Below are 18349 nucleotides of genomic sequence, written 5' to 3'. Positions count from 1 at the left end.
TATGGACAAATTACCCTCAGGTCCTTCTCTATTCAGTCATCCCCTAAGGAACAACTGAAGCAGAGGGGAAGGAGAGTGGATAGTGAAGCACCCATAGGGACAGACATTTCCTCCTCCTCTGAGTAGTGTGCCTGTGGGTGCTTCACTTCAGGTGACTTCTGAGCACTATTTCTAGAAGGAGGAAAGAGTTTCAGAACAGGATCCAGAACTGAAGACTGTACTGCGGAACCAAGTGTCGCATCAGATCTGACGGCATGAAGCAGAGTCTAAAACTTTAAAAACATATGGTCTGAAATCCAAGTAGTGGCTCTGTGTGTCTCAGATAATGGAACATTCTTCAAAAATGTAGGAAATGTTGCCCACAATCTGGTTCAATGTGTTCTAACCCCTGAGGGGGCTGAGCACCTGCAGACTCACAACAGGTAGAGATACAGCCTGATAGCCATTTCAAAAGTCTGAGCAGAAATAGGAGCCCCCTCAGATCTATCTGCGAAGGATACAGAGAGTCTAGGCACTCTCCTAAACTGCTTAGTCCTATCCAGGTAGAAGGTTAAGGCTTTTCTATCATCCAAAATATGAAAACAGGATTCTTGCTGAGAACTATGAGGTTTCATAAAATATACTGGTAGATGGATAGATTAGTTTAGATGAAAATCCGATTGAAACCTTTGGTAGGAACTTAGGATGCAGATGTAAAGAGACTTTATTAAAAAAAAAGGTAAAGGAGGTAATCTGCCATCAAGGCTCCAATTTCCTTGACCTTACGGGCTGACATGATGGCAACTAAGGCGGCCATCTTCACAGATAAAGGAAGTAGGAAACAGGTTGCCATTGGTACAAATGGATGTCATGTGAGATGGTTGAGAAACTGGTTGAGATCTCAAGATGGGGTGGGGTGTCTAATATGGGGGAAGAAATTACTCAGACCTTAATACATCTGGATGATATCCAGGAAGCAAAAATTGAAAGTCCCTGGACAGGAAGATGAAAGGCTGATATGGCGGGCAGGTGTACCTTGACCAAAATGATGGATAAGCTGGGTGTCTTCAGATCCAGCAGGTAATCTAGGATGAGGGAAACACAAATGGATTCCAGCCAGAGGTATCAACAGCTGTCACAAGGGATGAATCGCTTCCATATTTGCAGGTAAGTAGTGCGGAATGCTGTTTTTCTACTGTTTAACAGCACCTGCTGTACCTCCATAGAGCAGGGAAACCTGTATTCGTGAGAACCATCCAGGAACCATGCCCTGGAACTACTAGATTGGGGTTAAGCATGTGACCAGCATCCTGAGACAGGAGATGTGGAATGTTTGGGAGCTCGATTGATGGTTGGACACAAGCAATTAAGGGTACCAAGCTTGTCTCAGCCAGGTAGGTACTATGGAGGATAACTATGGCCTTGTCCTGCCTGATCTTGTTCAATACCCTTAGAATTATGGGTGCTGGGGGAAAGGCACAGAACAGGCTCTTCCTCCACAGGAGAAGGAAGGCATGCTCCAGGGAGTGGTGACCCAGACCTGCCTTGAACAGAAAAGAGGACACTTCCTGTTCTTGAAGGTGGTGAAAAGATTGATCTCTGGCAGTCTCATCTCTAGAATAAGCCATGGAGAACTCGAGTGTCCAGCTATGACTCATAGTTGTGGGAGAAGTATCTGCTGAGAGCATTCATTGGCTGTGGTGTTCTGGATGCCTGTGAGGTGGACCACTGAAATATGGATGTGGTGGGCTATGCACCAGTTCCAGAGCTTTATAGCTTCAGTGCACAAGGAGGATCTTGTTCCTTCCTGCTTGTTGATGTAAAACATGAAGGACATATTGTCCATCATGACCCTGATCGCTCTGCCCCTGATGAGGGGCAGGAAATGGAGACAAGAATTCCTGACTGCCTTGAGCTTCAACAAGTTGATATCAAAACTGATGTCATGGGCTGTCCATCTGCCCTGGACTGAGAGGGTGTTTAGGTGGGCAATTATAGTTGCTAGAGTCACCATCCTCAACTTTTGAGTCTTCACGAATTTGTTCAACTGTTCGGTCTTAGATCTAAGATTGGCCTCCAACCTATATCCTCCAGTGGCACTAGAAAGTATTTTGAGTAGAACTCCCTGACCCTGTAAAGGGAAGGGATTGGTTCTATTGCTCCTAGTTGGAGGCGAGTGTCCACCTCTTGCCTTAAAAGAAGCTCATGAGAGGGGTCCCTGAAGAGGAAAGGAGAATGAGGGTGGAAGAGAGAGAGAGAGACACAAACTGGATGGTACAGCCTGATGTTATGACCTCCAAGACCCACTGATCCATGGTGATCTGCTCCCAAGCTGGGTGGAAATGGACAACATGGTCCCCAAAGGGAGGGAGGTGGGCTAAAGGGTGCAATTGTATATCTGGGAGGGGGAGGGGGAAGGGAGGTGGGAGGAAGAATTTCATTTCTTGACCAGTCCATCAAAACTGACACCTGGGTGGTTGTGGAGGGCTGTTGAATAGCCCTCTTGCCCTGCAACCTCTCTCTCTTTCTGGGGAGTTCCACGGGTCTAGGGTATCCTAAGAACTGAGCAAGGCATGACCTCTGGACAGTCTGACCTACTAAAAAGCTTCTTGCTCGTTGGTGTGTAAATGCCTAAGAAAGGTAAGGTAGCCATGGAGTCCTTCAAAATGTGCAGGGAGTCATTCGTGGTCTCGGAGAAAAGCCTATGACCAGTGGGGAGGTCCCCTACTGTGCTCAAACTTTCCTCGAAACCCTGAAAAAGTTGGAGCCATGACATCCTGCGCATAACTATTGCCATGGAGATAGAGCTGGCAGTAATGAGCAGCATCTAGGGATGCTTGGAAAGCTGTTCTGGCCAGCAGGTGACTCTCTGCAACTATGAATTGGAATTATTCCCTGCAGTCATGTGGCAGCTGCTCAATAAAGCCCATGAGCTTGTTGCAATTAGTAAAATTGTATTTGGTCATGACCACCTGATAGTTTGTGATCTGGAACAACAGCGTTGCAGACAAGTAAGATTTTTGACCAAAATATCCACTTACTTCTGGTCCTTGTCATAAGGGGCAGATGTCAAAAAATTGCTGCCTAACCTGTTCATTCACTGCATCCACCAACGGAGTAAGGTGGGGATAGGAAAATAGAAAATTGGAATCCATTGGTGCAATAGTGGCAAGTGTTTGCCTCACTGTCTTAGCCAGATCCAGGAGAGCCTCATTAATAGGTAATACCTCTCTGGAGGGTGTTGCCAATTGCAAAGTATCTAGCAGCTTGCATTGCAGATCTTCGACCTCCACCAGAGGGATCTGCAGGGTGTCTGCTACCCTTCTAATGAGGTCCTGAAACTGCCTGAAGTTGTCAGCTGTGGAAGGTGGTGAAGCTATAATTGCCTCATCCAGCAACAACGATGAACTGGGAAAATCAGGGATGACCTCTTCATCTACCCTAGCCTTCTGCTCTTCAAATGTCTCCTTCTTGTCATGGATGGGTAGAGGGAGGATGTGAAACATTGTCTTCTGGAGGGACAGTACCAGTGGCTGTTAAATTGCTGTCGATTGGCAGCCCATAGGCCCCAATATGGCCATTGGGAGATGTCCATAAGGAAGTACGGGTGGCATACAAAGTTTGTTCCACCTTTCTTGCTGACCAGCAAGGTCCTCCCTGCGCAAAAGTGGTTTCCTGAAGGGGTATGCAGGAGAATCCTTCACTGAAATCAAAGAGGACTCCCAATTGGTCTCCTTCTCCACATCCTCCCATGGTGGGACAGGAATTGAGGACAGAACACAGTCCTATGCTATGAAGGGGCCACTCAGAGACCGAGGTCTCAGTACTGAGAGACGCTCGATACCCAACAACAATGGACACTCTGGTTTGTCTGACACCGAGAGGTCCCTTGAGTATTGGAACTCCTGCGGTACCAGAAAGGACCCCAGTACTGACGCCGTAGCAGAGGTTGCTGTGGCTGACAGTCCCCAGGATGATGGGAGTACTGCAGGCATTGTAGATGTCACGTCCCAATGTTTGCTCAGTATCAAGGGTACTGCTTGCACAGGTACCTCTGCCTGAGCTGCTTACATCAGTACCAATGGCTGGTTAAGACACGTGACAGCAACAATGGCTGAACAGGATGCTTTGGTGCTGACGGAAAGGCCAAAATAGATAGTATCCTGTGCTTACCCTCCTTACTGGTGGAGGATTTAGTTGCCCTATCGGAACTGTGCTTCCAGTCCTTGGAGCTCCTGGACTTTGCAGGCCTACTGGTACTGGAGAAAGAGTCCTTGATCTCAACAGTACTCTTGAAGTACAAGGATCTTAGCAGGGACCTGGTCTTTTTTGAAGCTGACTCAGAGTGAGAGTCCATGCTCCTCTTTCTGGGAGTCTTCCAAGCAGGCTCCAAAGACTTCCCTTTCTTAGGGGAAGCATGCCTCAAGGTTGATGGGGTGCAGGATCTGTCCGCAGACAGATGTACCAGGGAGGGGAGGGTAATCTCCTGATCTGGCTCAGAGGGTGGTTGCAGGGAGCATTCTCTTGCCAACAGTCTGACCTTTACCTCGCTGTTTTTTCTAGCCCTGGTCTTAAAGGGCCAAACAGAAGGAATGCTTCTGGGAGACGTGACTCCCCCAGGCAACAGACACAAATAGAGTGCCCGTCACTTATTGGCATAGCCTCCTGGCAACACAGGCAGTGTTTGAAGCCTGGAGAACGAGGCATACCCCGACAGGAGAAGACGGGTATCCCAGAAGGAAGAAAAAATGATACTCATATCTAAAACTAACTATACTAAATACTGACCTACAACTATAAATTAACTGAGAAAAAGAGAAAAGTCCAAGTATGCTCTAGGCTGACACACTAGGGTTCTGTCTCAGGCCGAGGTGGTAGAGAAGGAACTGCAGGCAGTTTGCCCACGTACCCCTAGATAGCCTCGGTGTCTGCCACAAGGAGGCACAGGGTGCATGTGTGGGCTGAATGGACACTGCTAGCTAGAATCATCCAATCTTCATGTGCGCCTGAAGTGGAGCACCAAAAGGGACACTATTGGAAGAATTAGTAAGTTACTACTTAGATTGCAGACTCTTTGGAGTAGGAAAAAACGGTTACCTACCTTTTGTAACTGTTGTTCTTCAAGATCATAAAATCATAGAAGATTAGGGTTGGAAGAGACCTCAGGAGGTCATCTAGTCTAACTCCTGTCTCAAAGCAGGACCAACCCCAACTAAACCATCCCAGACAGGGCTTTGTCAAGCTGGGCTTTAAAAACCTCTAATGATGGAGATTCCAAACCCACGCCGCCCACCAGGTAATCCATTCCAGTGCTTCACCATCCTCTTAGTGAAATAGGTTTTCCTAATATCCAACCTAGACCTCCCCACGGCAACTTGAGACCATTGGTCCTTGTTCTGTCATCTGCCACCACTGAGAACAGCCTAGCTCCATCCTCTTTGGAACCCCTCTTCAGGTAGTTGAAGGCTGCTATCAAATCCCCTCACTCTTCTCTTCTGCAGACTAAATAAGCTCAGTTCCCTCTGCCTCTCCTCAAAGTCATGTGCCCCAGCCCCCTGATCATTTTCGTTGCCCTCCGCTGGACTCTCTCTAATTTGTCCACATACTTTCTGTAGTGGGGGGTCCAACACTGGACTCAGTACTTCACATGTGGCTTCACCGGTGCCAAATAGAGGGAAATAATCACTTCCCTCAATTTGCTGGCAATACTCCTACTAATGCAGCCCAATATGCCATTAGCCTTCTTGGCAACAAGGGCACATTGTTGACTTATATCCAGCTTCTCATCCACTGTAATCCCCAGTTCCTTTTCTGGGGAACTGCCGCTTAGCCAGTTGGTCCCCAGCCTGCAGCTGTGCATCAGACTCTTCCATCATAAGTGCAGGACTTTGCAGTTGTCCTTGTTGAATCTCAGATTTCTTTTGGTCCAATCCTCCAATTTGTCTAGAAAAAACAGTTACCTACCTTTCGTAACTGTTGTTCTTCGAGATGTGTTGCTCATGTCCATGCCATTCTAGGTGTGCATATGCCCACGTGCGCGGCTGGAGATTTTTGCTTTAGCAGTACCCATAGTACCGGCTGTAGTACCCTCTAGAGTGCCGCGCTCATGCTGCGGTATATCAGGCGCTGCCAGCCCACACCCTCTCACTTCCTTCTTTCCGACGACTCCGAAAGAGGGGCAGGAGGGACGGTAATGGAATGGACATGAGCAACACATCTCGAATAACAGTTACGAAAGGTAGTTTTTAGTTCTTTGAGTGCTTGCTCATGTCCATTCCATTCTAGGTGACTCGCAAGCAGTATCAATGGAGGTGGGCTCGGAGATCACCCTTGTACAGCGTGTCGTACAGCTCTGCCAAAGCCAGTGTCGTCTCACACCTGCTGAGTCAGTGCATAGTGTGATGTGAATGTATGGACAGACAACCAGGTGGCGGCCCAACAGATTTCTTAGATCAGCACCTGTACCAGGAAGGCCGATGAAGATGCCTGCACTCTAGTGGAATGAGCCGTCACAGTCACTGACAGGGGCACTTTCCCCAGCCCGTAGCAGTGGCGGATGCATGCCGGGATCCAAGACGAAATTCTCTGGCCTGATGGAGCCATGGAGCAGCCATGTCGTCAGGTGCAGCGACGCCAGGTTCGGTTGCAGCGGATTGCCGTGGTTCTGGGATAGCAGATCCAGACGGAGAGGTAACTGCAGTGGGTTGGCCACTGAAAGCCTCAGCAGCATGCTAAACTAGTGCTGGCGAGGCCATGCCAGGGCAATGACAATGACTCACACTCTCTGTCTTGCTTCACCTTTAGCAGGACTCTGTGGATAAGCAGCACTGGCAGAAAAGCGCAGATCAGCACTCCCGACTCTGGGATCAGGAAGGCATCTGACAGGGAACCCTTATCCCCTGGCGGGGACAAGGGCTCCCTGTTGGATGCGTTCCTGATCCCGGAGCAAAACACGTGGCACTTCCTGTTCTGCCTGGACGCAAACAGGTCCACCTGGGGAGTCCCCCACCATTGGAAGATCAGGTTGACCACCTCCAGATGGAGGGACCACTCGTGGCAAGAGGAGAAGGCCTTGCTGAGGCAATGTGGCAGGACGTTCCTGGTTCTAGGTAAGTGAGTGGCCATCAGGTGGATGGCATTCTGCACGCAAAGATCCTGGAGGCTGAGCGCTTCTTGACACACGGCCAATGACCTGATGTAATGTTGATGTAATATATCACGGCCATGTTGTCCATGAGGACCTGTACCACCTTGCCTTCTAGGTGGGGCAAAAACGCCTAACAGGCCAGGCGCACTACCCTGACATTGATATGAAGAGCTAAGTTGTGCTGCATCCAATGCTGCGCTCACCCAGGTGGGCTCCCCAGACCAGGTCTGATGCATCTGAGACCAGGGTGAGCGACGGTGATGGGGACACAAAGTGAACTCCCCACAGCACTGACTTGGAGTCTAGCCAATAGTTCAAGGATGAGAAGACGTGGTCTGGCACCGTGACCACTTGGTCCCAGGGGTGCCTGCTGGGAACGTAGACCATTGCTAGCCATGTTTGCAGGGGTTGCAGATGAAGCCAGGTGTGCCTGACCACGTATGTGCATGCTGCCATGTGGCCCATCAGCCGCAGGCAAGTGTGGGCCATGGTGATCGTATGTCTCCTCATGTGGAAAATGGGATCCACCTTCAGAATGAAGGCCCTGTCTTGTGTGGAATCGAGAACTGCTCCTATAAACTCTATGCGCTGGACTGGCATTAACGTGGACTTTTCTGTGTTTATAAACAGGCCCAGGTCATTGCAGGTGGAGTGTACCAGATTGGGTCAGGTGCAGAGAAACTTCAGAGACCTGCTCTTGATGAGCAGGTATAGAAAGATCTGGATGCCCCCGACATCTGAGGTAAGCCGCTACTGGTGCAATGCATGTTGTGAACACCCTAGGGGCTGAGGACAGGCCAAAGGGCAGTGCCATGAACCTGAAGTGGTGCCCAGTCACTATGAAATGCAGGAACCGTCTGTGTCATGGGAATATGAGACATGGAAGTAAGCGTCCTTTAAGTTGAGAGCGGCGTACCAGTCCCCCGGATCCAGGGAGGGGAAAATGGAGGGGAAAGTTGAAGACCATGCGGAACTTCAACTTCTTGAGAGACTTGTTGAGGCCATGCAGTTCCAGGATAGGTCTGAGGCCTTCTCTTGGCTTTCAGGATTAGGAAGTATCAGGAGTAGAATCCTCTTCCTTCCATGTCCCGTGGAACCACCTCCACAGCCCTCAACTGCAGGAGCTTGTCCACCTCCTGAACCAGGAGTTGCTCGTGAGAGGGGTCCCTGAAGAGAGATGAGGAAGCAGGGGGGCGGGAAGGAGGGGTATCCACAAACTGCAGGGTATAGCTCCAAGCTATTATGTCCAGGACCAAGCAGTCCGAGGTAACCCACGACCAGGTCAAGTGGTAGGGAGAAAGGCAGTTGAGGAAAGGATGGGCAGGATCTGGCTGACTGGGGCATCGCTCTCGAGTGCACCCTCAAAACAATCACTTTTGGCCCCCCCCTCCCCGTGTGCTTGGTAGGTCTGGGCTAGGCTAGGTTGGTGAGTGAGAGGAGAAAGGGTAGCGAGGGGTAAACTTGGTAACCCTTTTCTTTGTAGATCCCTGCCAGGCTTGCCAAGGCCTCAATGGTGGTGGAGGCCGGAATGGCTTTCTGGCAGACTGCGGGGTATGCATGCCCAACGAGTGATGGGTAACCTTCATGTCCTTCAACCTGTGTAGTCTGGCATCCGTTTGATCAGAGAAGAGCCCAACTTCGGAGGGCTTGAATTGAGCATCTCCTGGGAAAGGTTTGCGTTTGGAGCCAGAAGCTGCGTTGCATAACCACCATCCATGTGACCGCCCTCACTGCTGAGTCCGCCATGTCCCATGCCATTTACAGGGAGCATCTGGCTGCTGCAGTCCCTTCCTCTACCAGGATACCAAACTCCTGAGCCTGACCCTGAGGAAGCGTGTTCTGGAACTTCTGGAGGCTGTCCCAGAGGTCAAAATTGTATCGACCTATCAGGGCCTGATGGTTTGCCACTCGGAATTGTAAGCTGGCCGTTGAATAAATTTTTCTAACAAATAAATCAAGTTTCTTGGCTTCTTTGTTCTTGGGGGTCAAGGTGGTGGGGACCTGCTTGTCCTTCTCGTTGGCTGCAGACAGCACCAGCGAGCCCGGGAGAGGGTGGGTATACAAGTACTCAAAACCTTTTGCCAGCATCAAGTACCTTTTCTCAGCCCATTTCAAGGTGGGTGGGATGGAGGATGGGGACTTCCATAGAGGACACCATCCTGTACAGGTAGGGCAGTCAGGATGGGCGTGGAAGCCAAGAGGACATTGAAAAGGGTGTCCTCCTGCTCCACCATCTCCTGCACTTCCAGCCCCAAGTTCTTGGCCACCCGCCTGAGAAGGGCTTGGTGTTCTTTAAAGTCATCCGGAGGGCTGGCCCTGGAAGGTCCCATGAGCGCCTTGTCCAGAGAAGAGGCGACGGCCATGGCCACTGGTGGAGGTGCGGAGGGCTCAGCAGCCACTGGAGAGGGAGGTTTGGGGGTGGGCACCGGATCTTCCACCCTGACCTCGGAGCCAGCTTCCAGTACTGGGCCTGGTGCCGGTGAGGCCGTCGATCTTTGCTCCGACATGGCCACAGATACGTGCTGCGAAGGGGGCATCGTCATCACTGGAACGCCCCATGTTCCTCAATATGGCCTTCTGTTGGCCACTGGCCTTGTTGCCACTGTGGTGCCGAGGACAGCAGAGCAGTTTCCGGTGTCCAAACCCGTAGCGGAGACTGGGGCGATGGGCTGAGCTGGGCCTCCGCGCCAGAGGAAACACTCTCTGGCGACCAGGGAGGAGCCGACGACACCTGCTTGCTGGTCATGGCTACAAGTGAGCGCTGACCAGGTGTAAGCGATCGGTGGCTATTCCGGGGAGAACGGTCCTGGTGCCGGGGAGATTTGCACTGGGGTGGGGGGGAAATGGTGCCGGGGAGACTGGTAACTCGAGGGGGAGTGGTCCCATGGTGCTGGCGACCAAGACAGACGTCTAGACGTGGATCAGTGAGGGGGCGAACCGAGTCGGTCATAATATGGGGAGTGCCGACCCCGCACTAGGAAATAATGTCTCGATGTCCAGGGGGAGTTTAGGCAATGGGCGGCACGGCTGCGACCTGCCACAGGATTGCTTGTCCGGCGACCTACGGTGTTCCCCCGCCCCCGAGGGGTCTTAACGGTTGGCTTCCCCTCTCAGGGAGCCATAGCCTGGTCTGTGGCACCCAAGACGTCATAGGAGCAGGTGGAGAACTGTCCCTCTCTGTGCGTGGGAGGACGATGGTGCAGGCAAGGGGGTGGGTCCTGTACCGCTCACCAGAATCAGTGACAGACCTTTAAGAGGGCTAAGAGCCCCAGCCGCAGAGGCATGCTCGCATTGCTCCGGAGAAGGCTGGCAGAGAGGCCTGGTCCCTCTACCAGATGACTGTCGGGCCTTCTTGCTCAGCGCCGGTGAACGCTTCGCCTCCTTCTTCAGCGCCGGCCCACTGCACATGGAAGCCGAAGTACTTGGTGCAGCCTGCATAGAGCGCTCATATGTCAGGTGGAGAGGGGACTCCATCAAGGAACTGAGAGGTCACTGGCCAGCAGTGCCTGATATACCACGGCATGAACGTGGCACTCTAGAGGGCACTACAGCCAGCCCTACAGGTACTGCTAAGGCAAAAATCTCTTGCAGCCACACATGTGGACGCACAAACACCTAGAATGGAATTTACATGAGCAAGCACTTGAACTCTTTTTTTGTTCTGTTTGTACAATGCCCAACATAATGGGGTCCTTGTCCATAACAAGGACTCCCAGGTGCAATAAATACATAAATATTTTACTATACAAATTCTAACAGTCAAACTTCTGTGCACATACCTGTGAGCAAATTCCTACCAGTTAACATGAGTTCTGTGAATGTATCCCAGGAGAGAATTTGGACCATAAAAGACAGACAAAGATCCTAGATTGAAGTATGGTATTTTTTTAAAAGTAGGAACATAATTGCCTCTTAAAACATTTAGTACTATCAATACCTGTTCTTCTATTTTATCTTGTCTGTCAAGAGCAGCTTCAACAGCATCAAAGAATTCTTCTTCATTAATCAGGCTATTAGGACCCTCCTAAACCAAAACACAGAAAAACAAACAGTCAAAGAAAATGGAGGAAACGTGAATGCTACACTTCAGAAAAAGGAGTTTAATTTAAAAAATGAAAGTTATCCAATTTGATAAATTGCATTTATCAGTGTAAAAAAGTCCTAATTGATTTGCAGATGAAGCACATAACAAATATAAAGTTATGAGCCTATTACACAAAAGCCATTTTTCATAACAATGAGTGAGTCTTTTCACCATTAGTTGAGTTTAACAAAATTAAGAGGAAAATTCAAAATAAAGCACTACTTGGTAAAATAAGATAATACTCCACTCAATACATTTAACAACAAAAGCCAGGAAATTCACACTTAAAAAACAATCAAGTAAAATTTGGCCTAAAATTTAGGTTTTACATATTACACACACACACACACACACACACACACACACACACACACACACATTATTTGAGAACTCTTTTACAAAGTTTGTGACAAAAGTGTTTCCATAAATTCTTTCGCAAAGCCCAGCATAAAGTGTAATTTAAATTATCATTCCATTACCGGGACTGAAATATTAAGCTGTGTTGTCAGCCTTTCATGCCTGAAATACAACTAAAATATGTTCATTGTCCATGCAGAGAAAAATGCAAAAAGTAAACAACATGATAAAGCTTAAGTTTGATCTTAAAGTTCCTCTAAGCTTGATCACTTAAAGTGTTACCAACAGATGGCCTATCAACTCTAAAAGTTCTTTTATTAGTTTGTCAGTTTTAACATTACACAATAAAAAACAGTTTTATTTTTTTAAATGGCAGTTCATGAAGATTCCAACTTTACTTTGTTTTTGCATGAATCCATGTAATGGACTCTGTGGTTTAACATATATGAAGTTTTATTTTACAGACTTACTATGGAGAAACTACTTCCCCTCCATAATAATCCATATTTTAATGTTGAAGCTAATTCTGTTATAATCATAGTTTTCGAGGCTTCTCCAACTAATTTAATAACAGGAACATCTTGATATTTTGTGTGCTACTTCTCATTTCAGTGAAGTGTCTTTATGGGAAGTCTGATTTTTTTTTTAAATGTATTTGTACACAATCATCTTTCTAAAATGGCCTGGGTCAAAAATTCAAAATTCATTTTTGTTTGTAAGTCTTGCTAAGAAGTGACAGCCACTATTTTTGGAGGTGGATAGAAGTGTAAAGAAATAAAGAGGTATTTAAAAAAAACCATGTATAAAGAGCACTGTTTATAAATATAAATATTTAGAAACAACCTCACCTTTTAACTTCAGCTGCTGGGCTGAGCTGGGGAGCAAAGAGACTGGGGACACTGTGATAATGGCCCAGGAGATGATGGATTGGGGGTCACATAGGAGAGGATCATGGAATCATGCTAACTAGTCTCAAAATGAGGGAGTTCTGGGACAGGACAAGGTACTAATTGGAGGGTCAGAAGACATCAGGAGCAGAGTGGAAATAAATTCAAAACTGTGAACTGAACACAAACACAAAATCATGCCTGCTGAATATGCAGATGGCCTGTAGCTGCTTTTTGCTCACCAGCTTTTCCTTCAAGGGGAATTAACTGGATTACCTTCCTGCCCTATTCAATGGAGTAGGATGGCTCCATCCACCCACCCTTTCTTCCTTTTTCTATGGATTGGCCACTTGCAGCCTTACTTTTCTCTCTGGCAAACTTAGACCAAAATGTATACAGAATGCTTGCCAGCCACCCTGATACTTCAAAGGAATTGAAGTAAACTAGCAAAGGATTTTGGAACATGCATACAGTCATTAAAGAGGTGGGCCATTTGGAGACCAACCATCCATCTTGAAGAAAGAAACTCACTGAATTTAAGCAAAAAGTTAACAGTTTACAAAATCAGAAGACTGTTTCATATAGTAATGCTGTGAACACAAAAACCCTTTTAGCGCCATTATTTGGTGTCACTGGATAGTAAAAGCCACCATGGCTCATAAATACAGAAACGACAATATTTGAGACAAAATGTTCAACCAATGTTGTGTTGGAATCTGCTGCACCTTTTTAAGTTAAAAGTAATTTCTCTTTCCTGTGATTCAGTCAGCTGACAAATTCATGATATGGCTCGAGATATTTGGCAAACCACTGTTTAGAAGAGCTCAAGAAAGCTAATTCTAACTGGATGAAACTATGGTATCTTATTGTGCCCAACTTAATAGTTGTCCAATATGAACAGGAAAGACCCATATGTGAGGACTGCCTGTTTTGCTGTCCACTGAGAGGATGTGGTATGGGAGGATGGGTGTGTGTGGAGGAAATCTGAAGTTTTCAACGATCAGTTTTTGCAGCTAGAGTGGACTGGTATTGCTGTGTTAGTACTGGCACTGATAATGCCAGAGTTATAAGAAAAAAATACAGCGATCTTGTGACTAGAATCCAGACTATTGCACTCCAAGCTATTTGGACACAATGCTCACTTCACTGGAAAGCTTTGGCAGTTAAGTGGATGCCAGTGGAACTGAAAAAGGTACCTGATGAGGCTGTAGAAGTTGAGAATTTTATTAAAAGCCCAATGGATGCCTCTTCACTGTTTGATGCCATCTAAAAATGTGTGTAAATACATGTGAAGTTATCATATTACTAGGAGATTTAAAAATGCCATTTTCTTATGGCAGTAATAAAATCCAATATAAAAAAAAGTTAGTTGGGAGTGTTGTAAGTTACACCATTTAGCAAGGCCCATTGAGACACAAACTTCACATATTTACCAGCCCCAAAAGGTAATACATGTTTTTCCTTTTATCTATAAAGCGATCTTATGAAGCTCTAATGTTGCAGAAGTCCAGAGACTTTCATTTTGAAATTTTTAGTTCTTATTAAATCACAATGCTAGATTTCACAAAACACAGGAAAAGTTAAGGCTGGGGGAGGAAGCATGTAGTGATAGTGAAGTGAGTGAAGAATAAATACATCGAATGAATGAAATAATTATTCCTTAGTTTATCATTTTAAAAATTAAGTACTTTTCAGTTGTTTTAGTAAACATCCTATGGAAATTACCGTACCTTTTTCAGGCTGACAGGCAGACGTACTTTCAACCAATTCATTTCTTACAATGTTTACAAATAATATTTATTAATGGATTTCAATAAAATCCAAAATTCCCGACTACAATATATGTTAAAAGTATCAAAACATTTTCTTTGAACTCCTACAACATACCTTAGAGCTTATCCACAAAGAGACGGTAGCCCTTACATCCCAACTTGCAGTGCACTAAGTGCCACTACCCTTTTGTGCACTAAGGGTACGACCAGACTACCCGCTGGATTGGCGGGCAGTGATCGATCTATCGGGGATCGATACGTCGCGTCTCGTCTAGACACGATATATCGATCCCCAAACGCGCTCCCGTCGGCTCTGGAACTCCACCAGGGCGAGCAGCGGTAGTGTAGTTGACGGGGGAGCCGCGGCCGTCGATCCCGCGCCGTGAGGACGGGAGGTAATAAGATATGTCGACTTCAGCTATGTTATTCCCGTAGCTGAAGTTGCGTACCTTATATCGACCCCCTCCCAGTGTAGATCAGGGCTAAGGCTATGTTTATACTGTGCTGCAGTGTGAACTGTGGGGCTGTGACTTGCAGAACACACCAAATTGTTGCACTCTAACTGCCCTGTGTGGATGCTGCTGGTGCTAACTAAAAGGTACGTAGTTCATATTGAATAGGACTACGTTAAAGAGAACAAGGTAACTTAGTTTGCACCAGTAGCATCCACATGGGGCAATTAGCGCACACTGCAATTCACATAACTGTAGTCCCAACTGCAGGGCTACGTAGGCAAGTCCTAAGTCACTGTGTTCAGCCACTGTAGCAGGGTCCACACGGTGACTCAGCCCTGGTCTACACTACAAGTTTAGGTCAAATTTAGCAGCGTTAGATCGATTTAACCCTGCACCCGTCCACGCGACGATGCCATTTTTGTCAACTTAAAGGGCTCTTAAAATCAATTTCGGTACTCCTCCCTGATGAGGGGATTAGCGCTGAAATCGACTTTGCTGGGTCGAATTTGGGGTAGTGTGGACGGTATTGGCCTCCGGGAGCTATCCCAGAGTGCTCCATTGTGACCGCTCTGGACAGCACTCTCCACTCAGATGCACTGGCCAGGTAGACAGGAAAAGCCCTGAGAACTTTTGAATTTCATTTCCTGTTTGCCCAGGGTGGCGAGCTCATCAGCACAGGTGACCATGCAGTCCCAGAATCGCAAAAGAGCTCCAGCATAGACCGAACGGGAGTACTGGATCGGATCGCTGTATGGGGAGTGGAATCGGTGCTATCAGAACTCCGTTCAAAAAGACAAAATGCCCAAATATTTGAAGAAATCTCCAAGGGCATGAAGGACAGAGGCTATAACAGGGACCCGCAGCAGTGCCATGTGAAACTTAAGGAGCTCAGGCAAGCCTACCAAAGAACCAGAGAGGCAAACGGCCGCTCCGGGTCAGAGCCCCAGACATACCGCTTCTATGATGAGCTGCATGCCATTCTAGGGGGTGCCCCTACAACTACCCCACCCCTGTGCGTGGACTCCGTCAATGAAATCTCATGCAACAGGGATGTGGATTTTGGGGACAAGGAAGACGATGAGGAGGAGGAGGTTGAAGATAGCGCACAACAAGCAAGCGGAGAAACCATTTTCCCCGAAAGCCAGGAACTGTTTATCACCCTGGAGCCAGTACCCTCCCAAACCACCCAAGGCGGGCTCCTGGACCTTGAAGGCGGAGAAGGGACCTCTGGTGAGTGTATCTTTGTAAATATAATACATGGTCTAAAAGCAAGCGTGTTTAATGATTAATTTGCCCTGAAGACTTGGGATGCATTCGCAGCCAGTACAGCTACTGGAAAAGTCTGTTAACGTGTATGGGGATGGAGCAGAAATCCTCTTTATCTGTCTGTGTGATCCTCAGGAGACTAATATCATTCATGGTCACCTGGTTGAAATAGGGGAATTTTATTAAGGGGACATGCAGAGGTGGCCGTTCCTGCTGGGCTGTTTGCCTGTAGCTGAACAGAAATCATCCCCACTGTTAGCCATGTGGTGGGGGCGGGGGTGAAGCGAACATCCCAGAGAATTGGGAGGGTGTGTGTGGGGGGATTAGTTGGGTTTGTGCTGCACGTTAACCCGAAAACCGCAGCCCCTCCTTTTAGATGGCCAACGAGGGTGCTGCTGTTTGAAACCATTCCCACATGCTATGAAGGTTAAGAAGCCAAAAGACTGTGGCTTACCATGTCTGCTTGCAAGCCAAATTCTGTTGCCCGCCGGCCCTGTGTGTGTAATCTCTCACACCAAACTGGCAGACCCTCAATATAAGAGGCAAAATGCGACCTTATAAAGAAAGTACACGTGCTATGTAACGTTAGCACCTTGGTTCACTGTGGAAGAGTCTACCCGTTGTTCTCTAAAATGTGTCTCTTTAAAATACTACTCTCCCTCTTTTTCCTCTCGCAGCTGCAAATGTTTCAACGCTCCCCGTATCATCTCCGTCCCAGAGGCTAGCGAAGATTAGAAGACAAAAAAAAAAATGCACTCGTGATGAAATGTTCTCTGAGCTCCTACAGTCCTCCCACACTGAAAGAGCCCAGCAGAATACGTGGAAGCAGACAGGTCAGAGTGCAGGAAAGCACAAAATGAACGCAAGGACAGGTGGCGGGATCAAGAAGAGAAGTGGCGGGATCAAGGTGACAGGTAGCATCAGCGTGATGAGAGGAGGCAGGAAGCAATGCTGAGGCTACTGGAGGATCAAACTGATATTCTCCCGTGTATTGTTGAGGTGCAGGAAAGGCAGCAGGAGCACAGACCGCCGCTGCAGCCCCTGTGTAACCAACCGCCCTCCTCCCCAAGTTCCATAGCCTCCTCACCCAGATGCCCAAGAATGTGGGGGGGGGGGCCCCTCTGGGCTCCCAACCACTCCACCCAGAGGACTGCCCAAGCAACAGAAAGCTGGCATTAAATAAGTTTTGAAGTACAGTGTGGCCTTGTCCTTCTCTCCTCCCCCACCCCTCCCGGGCTACCTTGGCAGTTATCCCCCCATTTGTGTGACGAATTAATAAAGAATGCATGAATTTGAAACAACAATGACTTTTTTGCCTCTGCAAGCGGTGATCAAAGGGGGGAGGGGAGGGTTGTTGGCTTATAGCAGTGGTCCCCAACGCAGTGCCTGTGGGTGCCATGGCGTCCACCAGGGCAGTCGTGTGTGCCCGCCTAGTGCCCAGTAGGGGAGAGAGGCCGGGGCCCATGCCTTCCGGGGACAGAGAACTCTGGGGCTGCAGCCACCGGTGTTCTCTGTCCTCGCGGCTTTTCTCCGGCTTCTCTCTGCGCTGCCCAGAACTGCTGCCCCCCCCATTCCCAAAAGCTCCGACTTTGCCGTCCCAAGAATGGATGGAATGCTGCCCCGTAGCATGTGCTGCCCCAGGCATGCGCTTGCTCCACTGGTGCCTGGAGCCGGCCCTTTATGTGAGTATTCTTCCATTGCATTGATAATGCTATTTTCTTGTGCTTTGCGATTTATTTTTTTTTAACATTTTGCCCCAAAATGAGTGGTTCAAATAAAAGACAACGTATGTATTATTTCAACGCAGAGTGGGAAGAATCCTATTGTTTTATGGAAAATAAAGGGAAATGTGTTTGCTTACTGTGCAGGGGTACTGTTGCAGTGCCGAAAAAACAATGTCAAACGCCATTTCCAAACTAATCACAGCTCTTATGACATTAGCCATCCACTTAAGTCTGAGTTGAGAAACATTTGATTTGAGTTGATTAATTTTCTTCTATCTGCCCAGCAATCTGTTTTCACTAGACAAGTGGCAAAGTCTAAAAGTGCTACTATTGCTTCCTTTAAAATTGCTCATCTGCTCGCAAAGAAGAAAAAACCCTTTCAAGATGGTGAATTGTTGAAGGAAGCATTTTTTGTCTGGTGCTGATTGCCTGTTTCAAGGATTTCCTAACAAGGGTGAGATTTTGTCGGCAATACAAGACTTGGAGCTATCAGACAACGCAGTTACGAGGAGGGTACATGCAATTTCAAATGACATGCAAACTCAGCTAAAGGATGACTTGGAAATATGTGACTGGTTTTCACTGCAATTCGATGAGTCGACAGCTAAATCGGATACAGCGCAGTTGGCAGTTATGGTGAGGATAATATTTTGTGACTTCACCGTAAAAGAAGAGTTA

General features: G+C 47.7%; 1 protein-coding gene across 2 annotated transcripts in view; it reads right to left on the bottom strand.

Moving 5' to 3' along the window:
* CERT1 (ceramide transporter 1) overlaps positions 1-18349 on the bottom strand; it is a 159700-nt gene that overhangs the window by 25011 nt on the left and 116340 nt on the right. For both annotated transcript variants that reach the window (XM_034773933.1, XM_034773934.1), the window contains exon 9: positions 11064-11150. In XM_034773933.1, coding sequence (XP_034629824.1) covers positions 11064-11150 — 87 coding nt within the window. The remainder of the gene's footprint in view (positions 1-11063; positions 11151-18349) is intronic.

Source organism: Trachemys scripta, chromosome 6 (assembly GCF_013100865.1).
Source record: "Trachemys scripta elegans isolate TJP31775 chromosome 6, CAS_Tse_1.0, whole genome shotgun sequence".
NCBI classification, from domain to species: domain Eukaryota; kingdom Metazoa; phylum Chordata; order Testudines; family Emydidae; genus Trachemys; species Trachemys scripta.
Note: the sequence above shows the minus strand (reverse complement) of the source record. Positions and strands in the feature narration are given on the sequence as shown.